General features: G+C 46.2%; 1 protein-coding gene across 1 annotated transcript; it reads right to left on the reverse strand.

Moving 5' to 3' along the window:
• Positions 1-9,526: 9,526 nt before the first annotated feature.
• Positions 9,527-13,759, reverse strand: Csp2 (chemosensory protein 2). Its single transcript, XM_076904338.1, has 3 exons — positions 13,525-13,759; positions 10,332-10,521; positions 9,527-9,967 (listed from the first exon to the last, which is right to left on the reverse strand). Exons 1-3 carry the CDS (start codon positions 13,546-13,548, stop codon positions 9,822-9,824), a joined length of 360 nt encoding a protein of 119 aa, XP_076760453.1. The 5' UTR covers positions 13,549-13,759; the 3' UTR covers positions 9,527-9,821.
• Between the last annotated feature and the right edge of the window lie 2,467 nt (positions 13,760-16,226).

The raw sequence follows: 16,226 nt of genomic DNA on the forward strand, positions 1-16,226 counted from the left end.
CGCTCCCGTTATGTTTCAATGAACCCCCCTCAAAATGCTGGTTATTTCGTGCGCGATTCCCGATTGCCCTTGAACTCGGTACCAATTTCCATCTTCCAGGAACGCGTGGAGGAACGCGCGGGAATCTTGGCGCCAGATAAGGTGCGCGCGACCAGTCCTCTCGATTGACAGAGCCGTGTAATGTGTCTGTCTAGCTCGAATCGATAGACGGAGCTAATTAATGTAAATACGCGTTTACGGCAAGGGCGCAGGGAACGGGGGAGGAGGAGGCCCGTTTGAATACGCGCGTTACCGGTACATGTGCGTTCATTTCCGGAAGTATGTGTCCGTAATCCCAGCGAGATCGATGGTTTTAATCAAGAAAATGTCTCTCCGCATCATAGCTCGTCGGCAAATCTCTTGCGGTCATGTTTATTAAAAATAAAAATAACGCACAACACGGCATCCGGGGTAAAAAGAGAATAATGCATTCCAACGGGTACTAGATTAATATTCGAAGACCCGTAATACCGGTCTGTTTCGACCTGCTCTTAGCACCATCCAGCAAGCGAACGAACGAACCAACCAACCAGCCAACCAGCCAGCCAGCCAGTCAACCAACCAGCCAGCCAGCCAGCCAGCCAACCAACCAACCAACCAACCAGCCAGCCATATAGCAGCCAGTCGTTCCGCTTTTTTCCCGATAGCTATCAAGGTTATTGGTACACGAAAATTTCTTTCGATACGAGAAATCCTTTAGGTAAGCCGTTCGCACCGATCCAGCGGGACCTCGCGGAACTCTCGCGTAGACCCTTTGTTTCCCTCCAAACGATACGCTCGCATGAAAAACCCTTCCGCGTTTTCGCGCCGCTCTCCGCGGCGCCCTTCATCGCGAAACAGTTCTCGCCCTTGTGTTAATTAAAAATTTCAATCACATATATTAACGACGCGTTGGCCAGCTTTCACGGATTCCTCGATAAGCGGCGGGTACGCGTACTTTCACATTTTCCCCGTCAGGAAATAACACAGTTAACGTAGCTTAACGGCCGCTCGTGAATGAAACTAACTATATTAGTCTTCCAATAAGCAGCTTCGGTTTCTCAGGAAAGTTTCGGCTTGTAATTGCAAACGAGTAACTTTATTGTATGTACCGGCGATGTAGTGGCAATCGTCCTCGGGTACAATCTATGAAATTCGCTTGTGCGCAACCTTCGTAGATTAACATTGCCTCCAGTTGGGAACAGCACAAACGACTACGTCGACGGTAACGCGAACGCCAATGCAACGCCGACGCCGACGAGCGCGACGACGCCCCGTACAATGACTTTGCAAGTATAACTTCGAAACGTCGTGGCAACGGACTGGAGAGAATATACGAGGATATTCCAGCCGCCATCCGAGGATGCTCGTGTCACCGTAGAAAATGGAAAATCGGACCTTCCACACTACCTAATGGAATATCGTCGTCTTTTCTTCGCCCCAACACGGAACGCGCACGCATATCTGTAACGTTATATCTACACGTGGAATCGGAGAGGGACAGAGATTCTACGTACATAGATATCGAACATATAAAAGATTTAATTAAAACTCTCGACAAATGATCAGAGAGATGACGAGACTATCCGTCGTGACGGAAAATGCAGGAATTTTTCAAGTAAAACGGACACGGAGGATATATAAAGATGAAAGTTGTTAATGGTGGCACTTAATAATATTTGCGCCCGGGTAACAGTTTATTACGAGCTGACTATTGCTGGCAGTGCACTTAAATGCAGTTGAATGGTCGTCGGAAGAAAGCACCGGCTCATACGGCCGCGCCATTACCGCGACAAAGAAAAAATGAAAGAAAAGATCCACTTAAGACCGAACGCATGAATCGCTGCCATTTACGAAATTGGTCAGGTTACCAAAGCGACCGTTTGCACGTCCTTTCTCCTCCTCCTCCTTCTTCTTCTTCTTCTTCTTCTTCGATAAAGGGAGAGAGAGAGAGAGACTTCTACTGTCACAAGACTCGTGCAGAAAGATGCGCCGAAAAAAGAGTTCGCGACATCAGACGCGTGAAGCTGCGACCATTCGAAAACCGTAAATTTCCATTTCGTCTGCTCGCTTAGTCGTTACGGGCAAACGAACCAGGAATACGCTCGACCCCGCTGCCACCACAGAGGGGGACAATTACAACGATTGGAGCGCATAAAAATGCATGAAGTCAACGTGGAATTCCTACAAGTATCGCGATGCGGCGGCGTTACAGAGGGTTCAACGAAGAGGAGAACCCCGTTGGAGAACGTAAAAGCAATCGTATACGGATCTAAGCAACTGCGAACGTACCGGTTATTTCGGGGCCCGATGGAACGGTTCCTTCCCGGGGATTCGATCGGCTGAAACGTTTCCTGAGTCTATCGTTTTCGTTATACTCGCGTACTACATATGGAACGCGAACGCTTCTTACAACGATATCGCGTCGCGCCAGTTTGACTTCTACATACCGAACGAGTAACAGTCTTCCTCGTAACCGGGATTGTTACCAGGGTTATGACATTCGGAAACAGCGTATCTTTTAAACTACATCACAGCTTGAAAGGAGCCGAGAACTGTTCGTGGAAGAAGAGGAGAAAAACAGGTGATGACGACTAAAGAATAAGATTGCGTTTGGCAGCTGTTTACGTAATTACACGTACATCTTGTTGCGGTTATCGTGCGTTCAGAGGAATGTCTTGACGTTATAGAGAGAGGGAGAGAGAGATAGAGAGAGAGAGAGAGAGCTAGCACGAAGTGTTTGGGAATTTGGCAGCAGCATCAAGGATTACCCTGTATATATGTATGAAGATCTAACAATGGGATTGCCACGACGATTATTAGCCGTGAATACGAAGGACGGGGAAATTGTACAGTAGGAGATCCCACGCCACGTCGCGCCAAGTAATATGATCCTTTCGACAGGAGCAAGCAAGGAACCTCCGACCTTCTCTACTTCCTCCTATCTCTCGATCCATGTAACCTCGTTACTCGAACTCTAGGAAGATGGGGACGAACCTTCCCAAGTGCGATGCGTCACGACTGATACGTGACGACGCGGCTCGTTCTTCTCGATAATTACACCTCAGTTAGTAATTCGTCGAAGAGGAGCAAGGGGGGGTAGGTAATAGTGGGCGGGAGGGGCGGGAAGGCTAGTTTTACCGATACAATAATGCAATCTACTTGGAATAATGCACGTGCGTTTCCGAGGGCTCTGCCTCTCCCTGTCTCAGGTGTATATTCGATCAGGTTCGCTGTTATCTACGCTCCTTGTAATTACATTTTGACATTTCGAAGACTACCGTATGGCATAATCTAATACGGTATAATGTAATCAGGATGGCGCGCATCTTGCGCGGAAATCTCGCCTCGGGGAAGCATAAGCGTCGCGATAATGGCGACTCGTTGCCGGATCGAAATTTCCCTTCCTACTCCCCCCTCCCCCCCCCCCCAAAATTAAAATGTACCGGTGTAACGGTGTGTTCGGTGAAACGGGGTCGCGCGCGCTCTTCCTGCAACTCTGCGAGGACCGTGAACTTTATGAACAAGTCCGCGACATCCTTTACAAACCGGATTGCATCGATTAAGCGATACGGTCTTTTCCTGGGGGCGACGAGGACGTACACGCGACGCGAGATTCAACCGTGACCAGGCGTCCGTCGGAGAAATCCTTATTTCCCTGATTCCGTTATTCCCGAGAATGGAACGCGTACCGCTGGATCCTACCCTTCGACACGACTTCGCCGTTAGCCTCGTGAAATCGAGTCCGCCTTCGTGGTAATTCCACCGGCTCGGCACGCTGGATACCGAGAGCCGAGGGACCAAGAAAGAAAGTTGGCGTACGTTCGTCGAACGTGTAATGTATGCGAGATAATGCTCGCTCCTTTGCCGCTCGTTGCCCGAGACGCCTCTTCCTGGCCGGTCACAGCGCCAGTCATCTTCCCTTACCACCAACCTTCCGCATGCTTTACTGGCCTCGCATTAATGCAAAGCGAGGACATGCAGTGAAGGCACGACGTAGGCTATCCGAGGATGCTTCTTGCAAGAATAAGAGAACAGGATCGCTGGGGATGTCCCGGGATTCTGTCCTCTATCGATCTCTCGCGTATATAGACACTAACTTGTGCCCTCCGCAAGCCGTGCTATGTATCTGCCATATACATCTACCAATCTCTCCGTCTCTATTCACCCTCCTCCTTGCGTCTCTTTTTCTTCCTCCCTCTCGCTCTGCCCTTCGTACACTCTCTCGCTTGCCCCTCTCTCGCCCTCTCTTTTTCTCCCTGTCGTGTTCTCTGCCTTTTCTTCCCTCTCTTTCACTTTCCTTTCTCTATCGTCCTCTGTTCTCGAATCGCTGCCCCCCTGTTTATATCCTCGTCTCTCTTCCTATCTCAAACTACCCTCGTCTCTGTTTCTCTTCATCCCTCAACATCCCTGTCGGTCCAGCTGCACCCGCCGTTCGTTTTCTCTCTCTCTCTCTCTCTCTCTGCCTGTCGGTCTGTCTCTCTTGACGCGCTCACGCATACACAGAGAATTCGAACGTGTATACACTAGCGCTGGGTCTTTGTTCGTTTGCTCTTGCAAAGGGAGAACGAGGGATGAGTTGGTCCGTGCATAACCACATTTACCACGAAAGAATGTGTTATGTATACGTAAAAGTCGCGTAGAACAGGCAGGGATGTCTTTGTATTTAGTGCATTATTGAGAGGTACGACACGCTTCCGGAGGTCCATCAAATCATGCCCGTCGTTATCGAAAATCAGCGGTCGCGAAAGATTCACTGCACGTCACCACCGGCACAGACGATTCGGTTTCCCATGCTTAATCCTCTCCAACCGCGTCCATTAGCGTGACTTTAACGTAGCAATTAAATGGAAAACTTGTTAGAGGGACGTTATCATGAATTTTGAATCAAATTGTTCCGCTGTTAATTAGCGAGCATCGCGTTAATCTTTTCATCACGTTACATCGTCGCAAAGAATAATACCTCTGTCACTTAAATTCAGATATTCTCATTGAAATTGAATTTTTTTAAACGGAAGGTGACATTAACGCGAGCATTAAAGTGAACAAGGAAAATCTTGAACGATTTTCGAGCATTTGTAACCTCGGCTGTCTCGATTAGAACAGAAAAATTCGAATAGAACCATCCGTGAATAGAGCGAATGTTGACGAATTCGCTTGAGACGGGTACAAAGACCCGACACAATTATCCCGCTCTTATTGAGAAGTGCTTCTATTTTCTAAAAGTCCACACAAAGTTCTCTACTGTCTCCGATGGAAACTTGTACCAAAGCTGGCATGTTCACCAGGGACCAGCTTATACCACAGTCACGTTACCAGTAACACGGCACCAAAGTCGCTTCGGAGCCGAAAGCTTCTCATTGAAGAATATCAACTAGTCTCGCAAAGGACATAATCTGTCGTAAGATTTAATATCTGCTCGAAACAAACATTTATTTTTTATTGGTGTAATTTATTCGTTCTTTTTCCTTTTTGCTATTTTTTTTCTTAGCAACTCGTTACATCGGCTATCGTCCGAAAAATAATGCGTACAAAGGTTTTGTCCATTGATCGGTTCTAATTAATCATCCCTCGAATAGTGGTGCGAGTTAGTTACACGTTTATCATCGTAGCGCGCTTGTAATCGTCAAATTAGCCGGTGGTTCGCGTTAATGGAGAGGTTTTGAAAATCCACCGCGACGAAAATACCTCGTAATTAGGAACGAGTCGCATAGAGCGAGTAGTACGAGGTGGAATTGATCCGGCGTTACGAGTGGCTATCACATGAAAGGCCACTCGTTGACTATAGGTCGAGGCAAAGAGTGGGGAATGGTGATTTTCTCCGTTGACACGACGATTTGTTCGAGCAACAGGCAACTTTCATTAAGCCTTTTCGAGCCGGTACCCTCGTCCCAGTCCGCCCTCTCTTCTCTCTCGACCGTGTTCTCTTTGCCTATCGCACAGTCCCCTCGCCTCGCCACGTGTCGAAACGCGGCACGTATAATCGGGGCTTGTGATACACACAGATTTACTTAAAAAAGCATCATCGGCAAAAGCTAGGGAAACGTCTGCGTCGAGCGGCAAGCGACAAGCATTCTGCACGGGAACGTAATCATTTGTTGCTGCGCAGTTTCGATTAGAATTTTTACAGCTGAGTCATTCGCGAACGTTACATCTGTACTGCTCAAGCATTGCGAGCGACAGGAGTTGTCGATAGGATCGTATTGGATGCACGAGGATGTCTCGTATGCTTCAGCCTCGTTACCATCCTATCCTTTAATTCCTCTTCTTGTTTTTGTTTCTTTTCCTCTCTCACAATTACCGAGCTCTATCGAACCGCGTGCATTTAATCGCCGAACACCCTCTTTCCTGTCGTCCTCTTCGAAAGCAACCCCTTTCACGGTTCAGCGTCTATCTTGACTCAATTTGGCCTTTAATTCCTTTAATTTCGCACGTTGTACCCGTTAGCTTAACGACGAACACGCGCTGCATTATATTACCGACGCGATCGAATTCGTTCTTCGTTAATGAAATGTAGTAGAACCCCGATACAGTGTTTGCATATGCATTCCGTGATTGACACTGATGTTGATTGCGCGATGAATACCATTTTGATTCGCGATAGGAATCCGTTCGATACTCCGAGTAATGAATACTTTTCAATATTCCTGTCGGTGTTTGCGTGTTCATCTCGAACGGTGAAAATTATTTCTATAAACGGCGTATATCGGCATTCGCACGTTCGAGAATACAATCGAGTCGATATACATTGAGGAAAAGTGGTAGTTTTATCACGGTGAGCTTCCTTATACTGGCAACGTCAACGAGCGAGCGAGAAACTTGTTTCTTCCCGTGTATACATAAATATCGTGAAAAGCGCAGTCGTGTATGCAACGGTATTCGATAGGTACGTGCGAAAATGCCAACTCCGCGCCAACCGAAGAAATCACTCGTACCGGACTCTTGTCCCATAACGTCTCCCTCTCGTCGGAAACTTCCTTTCGAAAGTTCTACCCTCGTGACCGCCCTCTGTTCTCCCTTTTTCTTCTTCTTTTCTTTCTCCTTCTTCTTCTTCTTCTTATTCTTCTTCTTCTTCTTCTTCTTCTTCTCACACAGCCTCTTCTGGCTACGCTGCCTATGTCGTCGTTCAAGCGTATATACATTCTTCTATACACACACCACCAACTTAACAGTGCCTTTTTATCTCTTTTACTGTCGGGTGAAACGAGTTGGTCTTCCGTGGAACGGTAATCCCTCAAGATGATGAGCCGCGTATCGAAGAAAGTAAGGGAAGTTTGCCTGCGAATCCTGCGCGCCATTTTAACGACATTGTGGATCTACTCGAAGGAATCGGGATAGGCAAAAAGTATGTCGTGTAACGAATTATAGGACGTAAGGGTGGCATTCGAATCGAGCAGAGGTAGATGGTTGCGAACGACCCCATTTCCTCGGATAGGTGACCGTTTACACGTTGTATACAAATGCCAGTCCCCTAATATCGTTTATCGTTTTATTGTGATACTTTGGATCGTTTTCCCAAATTCAGTTCTTCTCCATACCATCACATCCCGTCCCGTGGTCGTTTGCCCAGTTTTTCTATACATATATACGATCCTTTCCTCCTTCGAAAAGAGGTATGAATAATGTTCCCCTATAGCAAGTTCCCATTTGCTTATCTCTCCATTCTGCACCGAACTGTTTGCTAATTCGTAAGTAAAATCGACCAACGAATGAGCGATAAATTTGAAGAGAAACGTGCAAATATATACGGTGTATATGCTCAATGTCATCTATGAGGTACCGAGAGTGCAAACATCGATTCTCGGCTCCTTCCACCATGGCTCAATATTTGTATATCCTCGATGAAAGTGTATCATCGCGTATCAATCAATAAGAATAAACGTTCGCCGAATTCTATATCATGCGACCTCGAACCGATTCATTTCTACGCGCTTTCTATCGTTCTAATTTTCCTCTACACCCGCTGTTATCGATAATCATAAATATCTACCAAAACACGGCTGGGTAACCCAAATAAAATGCTGCACGAACTGGATGTTTACGTTAACGATCCTCGTTCAAAGAATTATTCGCAGCCTATCTAGATTTCCCCAGTTAATTGTTAATTATAATGATCACAGTAAGCAATATTAATACCGGTAATAACTTATAACGTTAAAAAGTAGTGTTCAAGCGGTTATACGTAGATTATATAATCTCTCTCGAGCAACGGGTCGTTCTTTGCTTATCGAGGCGTTCCAGGTCAGCCGTAGCGTTCCAATTTCACTTTAGAAAAGTGAAACGCTGCAACGCTTTAACGTCGTTGTTCAATTGTGTCATATGTATACGTAGCGATTCGTTACGTATAGTCCGGGACAAAATAGCCCGCGGTCATGAAGTAAAGGAAAGCAATACTCGACTTATGGTAGGACATAAGAATAACGACTAGAATGAAATCGGCAAACTTTGCCCCCGTCTATATACCACTCGTCTCTTCTTTCAACGTGTACGTCGAATCACTACAAATAATGAAGAGTTTTTAAGGAAACATATTTCTACCTGTAATCATGTGCAACGATGTTAGGGATTTGTTTTTAATCGGTCCACGTTGGTCGACCATGCGCTGATTTCACCACTGAATTTGATAGCGCTCGAAACTGACCGGAGGATCTTGATTTACATCTCGGGAACGAGCCTAAAAAACTCGGAATGTTATGCAAAACGTGGAATTAGATGTAAGTAGGCAGGAATAAAAGGGAACAGCGGTGGGAAAAATTAGCCAGGGAGAGAGAGAGAGAGAGAGAGAGAGAGAATTAACAATCTTTACGCTGTATCGTACAGTTATATTTCGATGGTTAGTATGCTTAAGCGTTAACTTAAGCCTCGCTGTTGCCTCTTGGCATCCTCATTCGAATATTTTCTAGTGCTGTATGCAAGCCACGCGACACACCACGAAGAACGTGCGTAACAATCGTTACGTAACCGAGTCTCGTGGTTGCCTGGTAGAAAGTGAAACTTCATTGAAACTTTAAGCGGTATAACCAGTGACGAGAAATATCCTTAGAAACGTTTCGACGAAGATTCAAGTATTATAAAACGCTGTCTGTATAAAATTTCTCGTACACTGGTTTACGAGTATAACGCTATCCATTGTAGAACAGCGAAATTGAAACCATTCGAGGGGTGGGAGTAAAATATAAAATATGAATCTGGCTTATTACTTTCCCGCTACTTGCATTCCCCGTTATTACTGCCCTCGCTTCTGACGTCGCAGTCGTAAACGATCATTCGGTCTTTTCATCTGTATATAATCGTTCTCGGTTCGTAACGACTCGTTTCATAAATAAAATTCGATCGCTAGCCGATATGAATACGATCGATACCGATTTCCAATTCGCAGAGCTTAAGCCGAGCACACGCGAGTTGAGTCGAGGAACGCGAACGTCTTTGGAGAGTAATCCAATTTCATATTTCGCAGAACAAACTTTATTGCATTGTACATTATCATACCGATATATACGTATATATGTATATAAAAAAGAAAAAACTTAACGATTATAGATACCAAAGTAGACGTATTCGGTGAGTACGCTCGGTAGTGTTTGAAATAACGTGTGCTATGGAAACAGTTAACTTGGCATCTTTATCAAACTTACGAAAAGAGTAATTATTTAATCACCGACGCCAGACGTACGTTCGTTTAAACGGCTACTCTAAACAAAAACACGTCCTCCTCCTTTACCTTTCCCATCTTTCCCCTCCGGTTTTACTGACGTATCCTAGTATCATCGTTTTCCTCTCAACTCCTTCCATTATTCCGCGTCTTACGAAACTCCGGCATACTGCTGCACTATCTTCGACCACTCCTTTGGATAGGTTCGCTGAATGTGTGAAAGGACCTTCTTGATCTGTCGTGTTTCCTCGGGGCTACATTGCGGGCAGGAGCCTCTCAAAACCAGTGGTGCTAAACCTGGATAACAACGCCACCGGGTTAAATCGAATTCTGCTGGTAACTTTATAGAAATTTATCGGCAAAGTCTTCGAGGAAACACGCGGCCCTCGAAATACGGGTATAAATCCGATCAAAGCAATTCGATGACTCGCCGCGTCCTGAACACCGTGGAGTTTGCCACAAAATGGGTTTAACTCCGACGGAGATCAATTTATCCATCGAATCGAAGAGAATAGCGAGCTCCGTGTCCCCTTGTTTCTCTCCCCCGGTGGCTATTCAAATCACTCCCTTTTTTTCCAGAATCCAAATTACCGACTCGATCCGACATTCGCCGCGTCTAAAAATTAACCAACGAAAATACTCGAGACAATAACGCGCTTACTTTTCAAACGTCTCCCAACTGGGTCACAGGGCGCCTCGCCGAGAGCACACTTTAACTGTCTCCTCAGGTAACGTTGGTCGCTCAGGGCCATATTTAATTGTTCGTCGGAAACTCGCGATCTTCCGGACTGTCCTTCTTCCGTTTCTGCCAGAACTGTGCAGAGGAACAGAGTGCAGGCCACTAACAGCAACTGAAACATTTTCATTTGTCAGTCACGGAATGATTGAGATATGGAACTCGAATTGGACTCGAATATGACAGAAGTTGACGCGTTAAGAGTAGCAATTAACAAACAGATGGACACAGACGCATGTACGTATAGAGAGACAGAGACGGTGGCTAGTGAAAGAGGATAAGGAAAGGCTAGCTGTAGACAGCGGCTAAACGCAACACCGGCGAAAGCACGCCAAAGCTAACATAGCTAAACAAGCAGCAACCACCGTGAGTAACGACGGCATGCGCACACCTACGACCCCCGTTTGTTTGCTTCCCTTCGCCGGTTCACCCGACTCGCTTCGACACGATTCCATGTTTCGTTACAATTATACATTGTGTACATCGGCTAACTAACGAGCTTCCTTTTAAACCACTTCTACCGTGTCTATCCTCGACGGTAATTTTCTTTAACGGTATCAACTCGCACGGTGTACCTGCAGGTTTCGTACCTCTCCCGTGTAATTTCGTACACGCAACGCGCACGATGGTAAAAAATTATAGTCTCGTCGAATCGAAAAGAAGTAAAAAGTCGAGATTGAATTTGAAAAATTACACACGCACAGAAGCAACGGGGATTTAATTAACCGGGTTACCGTACAAGAGGCTCTGAAATCGTAATCCCGGACGAATCTATCGCCTCGAACTTTGGCGATGGGACACACTCGCGCTAACTTTTTTTTTGCAACGATCTTAACTTCGTTCCCGAAGCGACCGATTGCTTGTCCATCCTCTAAAAAGAACGCAGCTAGTGCGTATCGTTTGACGGATAAAGTACGGGATACACATATTGTGCGCGCGACACTCCTCCTCTTTTTTTCATTCTTTTGACACGCTCCGTGACTGGTATTTCGAAGTTTAATTTTATTTTCGTCGCGTTGCACCTCTCGACCTCGTGTACCGCCACTAACCATCGTGCTCGCTTTTAAAATATCGCGTTAATTAAAAAACTATCAGTATAGCTGGTTGCGATTCAAAACGAACGCGATTCGCGCTTCTTTTTTTCTACCCCTAGTGTCCCTTCCATTGTTCTAACTGATCGTTCCCCACTCTCACGACTTCCTTTCCTCCCCAAATTACTTGTAATCAAGGAGAGTTTAGAGCTAACGAATTCTCATCGGTGTAATCCGTCCCCCGCGATCAACTGGATTCTTCGGCTGGACCCTCGGCGAATTTCAATTTTCCCACGAGCATCCTAATAATCGCGACGGTCCGGTAAATCATCGGGATGCTGTATATGTATGTACACGGGCAGGAATGATTTGTGGGTTGGATGCGGGCACAAATACGCGCACGCATACCGCTTACTTCCGCAAATCGACGCGGTTTATAAGAATTATTGGTCGCTCTGAATGGCAAATGGGCGTGATATAGATTTTATTGCTGTCACGTCGGCTGTAACGATAGTAACCATAACGTTCTCGGTTATTACGTTCGAGCGAGATGCTGAAGGCTCCGTGCATTCCCCGCGCAGATCCTACGCACCGCCCGTTAATTATCGCCACAGTCTATGAATGATAATTCACCGTTTAAACGACGAAACGCGTGGAAAACTCGTGTCGTTCCTACCTGTGTACAATATTCCGCTGCAGTTATCGTCGCCCAAGCGATTTAACCATCCGCGCAGACGCCGATAATAAATAACAATTTATTGTTCATATACGGCCGATCGAAACGCCTCGCTGTTCCTAGTTATTAAATTAATTTACAATCGCCTAGTTATCGACTCGCGACCGTCGGACGACAATTACACGGCTGAGGGGAACCAAATGGTAGCGAATTAACGAGCGATGCGCGAGGTCAACGCCGTTGACAATTTCCCAATTTCCTTTGAAATTTTCAAAATAACCAGGTGGGTAGCTAGGTAGGTCAATGACCTACGAGTTACCACGAAGAAGTACCAAACTATGTTCACGGCGCACGTGAATTATAACTTTGCGATTTGCGCCGGCGATACAAAAGTTCCGACCCGACCGCTCGACTACAGCCGAACTACGCGCCAGAATTTAATAACTTATTCTCCTTTTTCTCCTTCTTGTTCTCGACGGACAAAAAGTACCGTGATAGATTCGTTCGTCGCTTACGTTTACGTTCGATTCTCGCTCGCCTACTTTCCGTCGAAAATAAACCGGCTACAATCGTTTCTCGATCGTGCGGAATATATTACGAAACAACTTCCTCTAACCTCTTGCCGGCGGAATAACTGGGAATTTGCTGCCTCTTAACGTTTATCGGATCTTTAATATCGCAAGGATTTCCACCGTTGGGCCCACGTTGGAACTCCGCGGCGCTCGCGATTTTTTCCAAAAGCTCTTATCATTTCGCGAGACGCGTATACGTTTAATCCGGACGGTACACGGTTACGCTCTAGAAAACTGGTCCCGGTATTACAATACAGCGGCACTTTCGATCGCGTTACAGGAAACTGCCTGGCATGACAACCAATGCAATTGCTTCGCGTGAGATACGATCGTGAAATATTTTCAGCGAATAGCCGTGCTGAGTGAACAAAAGTGAAATTCGACGTAAGAAGTGGCAGCTATTTCGTCGAGTGAACGTCAAAGTAAATTTACATTAGTAATAGAGACGTGTTTCGCGACTTTCGTTGTATTTTCATGTGGGATCGCACGGTACCTATACCTACGATTGTCAATCCATGTTACATAGACTCACGCGATCGATGCGTGATTTCGAAAATATCGATAACCCGATTGGTCTTCAAAAAAATATTCAAGGTAGGAGGAGGAAACCGCGACCAGTGATTCGGCAACGAATTCGCCGGTTGCTTACAAAAGCATGCAACCCTACGTAGCGATACACCGATAGATCCCGTCACGGCGACGATAGGGGAAGAAAGGCGACGGGAGACAGAGAGAACCCCTCCGGATACTCCGAAACTTTAAATCACCGACCGTACATATGTACATAGGGTGCGCGTGTATCTACCTGTTGCACGTTCGTCACTCGCTCACTCGCTCACCTTGATTGCAAAAGCCATGTCCATGGAGTTGTTGGTGTACAACGAATTGCCTGGTATCCCGCTCCTCCTCGAACGAAGAGAAGAAAAACGGTGGGCCGCAGAAAAAGAAAAGAGAAGAAGGGTCAAAGGGGTAGAGGACGCGATGTGGCAGAGCAAAGAGAAACGGTGGAATCAGCTGGTCGGTGTCCTCTCACCGCGAAATCTCGGAACGCACTGGCCCGAAGGTATACACGTCCATGGCCTTTACTCCCCTTCTTCTCCCGATAAATACGAAAGTGTGTGTAGCGGTCGACGACGTCGCGATGATGTATATACGTATGTCTATGTACATGTACAGATGTACACATGTATACTAACAGTTCTCCGTCTTCAGACACCTCTCTGCGGCCAGTAACCAGGTAGGGGAAGCTGAGACGTGCGTGAGTGTGCGCCGTACAGGTTGCATTTTTCTCCCCCTTCGTTCCCGCCCCCGTTCATTTCCCTCGTTAAACTTCCTCCGAGCCGTTGCACTTTCTTTATCCGACCGCTTGAATCGCGCCATTCCACGCTCCACTCGACGCATCCGCTTTCCGACGCTTTCTTCCCGATGCGACCGTTCAACCTCTTTCTTGAAAACGCAACTTCCGCGTATCTTCCAATCTTCCCGATAGAAAACCCCGCTTCCATTCCACCACATACCAGATACTAGATTGCTTCTTCTCTTGCTTCTCACGCAACTACAATGCACGCCAAACGGTATACTTACGCATTCAACGATATGCATCCGTTAGGCAAAGACAAAAAGAAATCGATTTCTTTTTCGAATTACCGCGATCATCTGTATAACGTGATCTATGCTCTTACATTGTATTGTTATCTGTGCTTCTTCTTCGAACGTCTATTTGCATCAACGAGCGGTCGATAATTTCCATCGAAGACGGAAGACTCGACAACGCTTGCTTCCTGATTATCGAACCGTCTGAAGATAGGAGATGCGTTTACATCGTTTATCCTTGGAAACGGTCTACCACCACCGCCACCACCATCGCTACCCCTCCGCATCCCTCTCGTTTTCCGGGTAAAATCGAAGAAACAAAGTAGCAAATGCGACAGAGAGAAAGAGAGATTCCGATAAAGCCGCGGATTTAACAGGCAATCGAACTGGTGCGCTCTAGCGCTCGAACGTGTGCGCCTGTCCACGATGATAACAGCCAGTGAATTGGTGTGAAAAAAATCGGGTAAAAAGAAGAACGGGGTGATCTACCGTGAAATACGATTAAGCTGTTCGCCGAAGGGTAGATAGGAAGGAGGGAAAAGGAAAGTGCAACGAGAGCAGTTATCGATACGAAGCGATACGAAGCGATACGAAACTCAACGGACAGTAGAGGAGAATAATCGTACCTTGTATCGATAAAGATTACACAGGCCGATCTACTTTCATTCCGACCTGGTGCGGACACTTGAAGCTTTCGTGTCGCCAAGCGAAATCCTGGTCGAACCGTCGACCCCTGATCCTTCCACGCCAATATCGCTGCACCTTTTCCCGTCTCTCTTCCGTCATCTCTCATTTCTTTGCATGCTCTCTTAGAAGTTACCTCTCCGTCGTTAGCTTCTTCCTTTCATTTTCCTTTCTTCGACTATTCGTCGTCGAGACGGTAAGATTCGATATGTCGAACGAAACGAATACACCGAACGACCAGTCTAGGAAGAAATAAACGATAGATATAGCCATTGCACATTGTATTGAGTATCACGTAGCTCTGATTTCATCCCATGGCAAGTTTATCCGACCATTTCGCACGAGACCGTTTAAAATCATGATGGGTTTCTTATTCGTTCGGCTTCCGTTTCTCTCATCGATAAAACGGCTCGGTACGCGTCTGGAGAAGAGAAAGATAACACCACCCACGAAAATATCCTCCTGTGAAAATGTGTTTTCGAAGCGCAGGAACGATTCAACGATCCGGAACGACTATGGATCGTCGATTCGACTACACTCAGGTTTCCAGGGGTCACGCGCGATCAAACGTCGACCAAAGTGTTTGATAAAATTTCAAACGGGTATGCTGTTCGATTCTGGTAACTCTTCCGGTACAGTACGGATGCCAAAATGATCAGTAAACGTATCGTAGAAATAAATCAACCTGATGAATCAAGCGATGAGTCGTGGGATTGAAAGACGAGTTTTAGAAAGACGAGTTTCGCTCTGACGGGATTAACTGTTCTACAAAATAACCGAATGACAGTATACGACTTTTCTTTTTGCTCCTGCTCAGCGTGACTCATTACATTCATTTCATTTAGGTTGTCACAACCGTTTACTTTCTCCCATTTCATCAGGGTCTGCATGCAGGAAAGATTTCTTTCGTTCTCGGCCGGATAAAGAAAAATCAGCGAGTCCTACCAGATTTTATATACGACCGGTTGTCGTGTATTCGATCATTAACACGTTCGTCGAAATGGAACGAGAACGTCATTGAAGTAGAATTGAAGACATGAAAAAGGACAATAACTCACCACAAATTTAACAGCGTACCATTCCCTGTTCCAACAAAGAATGCTCCGATTGTATGTTTTCGATACGGTTCCAAGTCCTGTTCTGAAGCTAGAAATTTTTAGGTGAAAGTTCAGTAGAACTTACGGTTCGCGGAACGCGGGCACGACTACTACCACTGCAAGTTTTACGAGAGAAAGTGGGAAAAGTCTGGCCCCTGTCGCCGAAT

This window comes from Xylocopa sonorina, chromosome 11 (assembly GCF_050948175.1).
Source record: "Xylocopa sonorina isolate GNS202 chromosome 11, iyXylSono1_principal, whole genome shotgun sequence".
Lineage (NCBI taxonomy): Eukaryota > Metazoa > Arthropoda > Insecta > Hymenoptera > Apidae > Xylocopa > Xylocopa sonorina.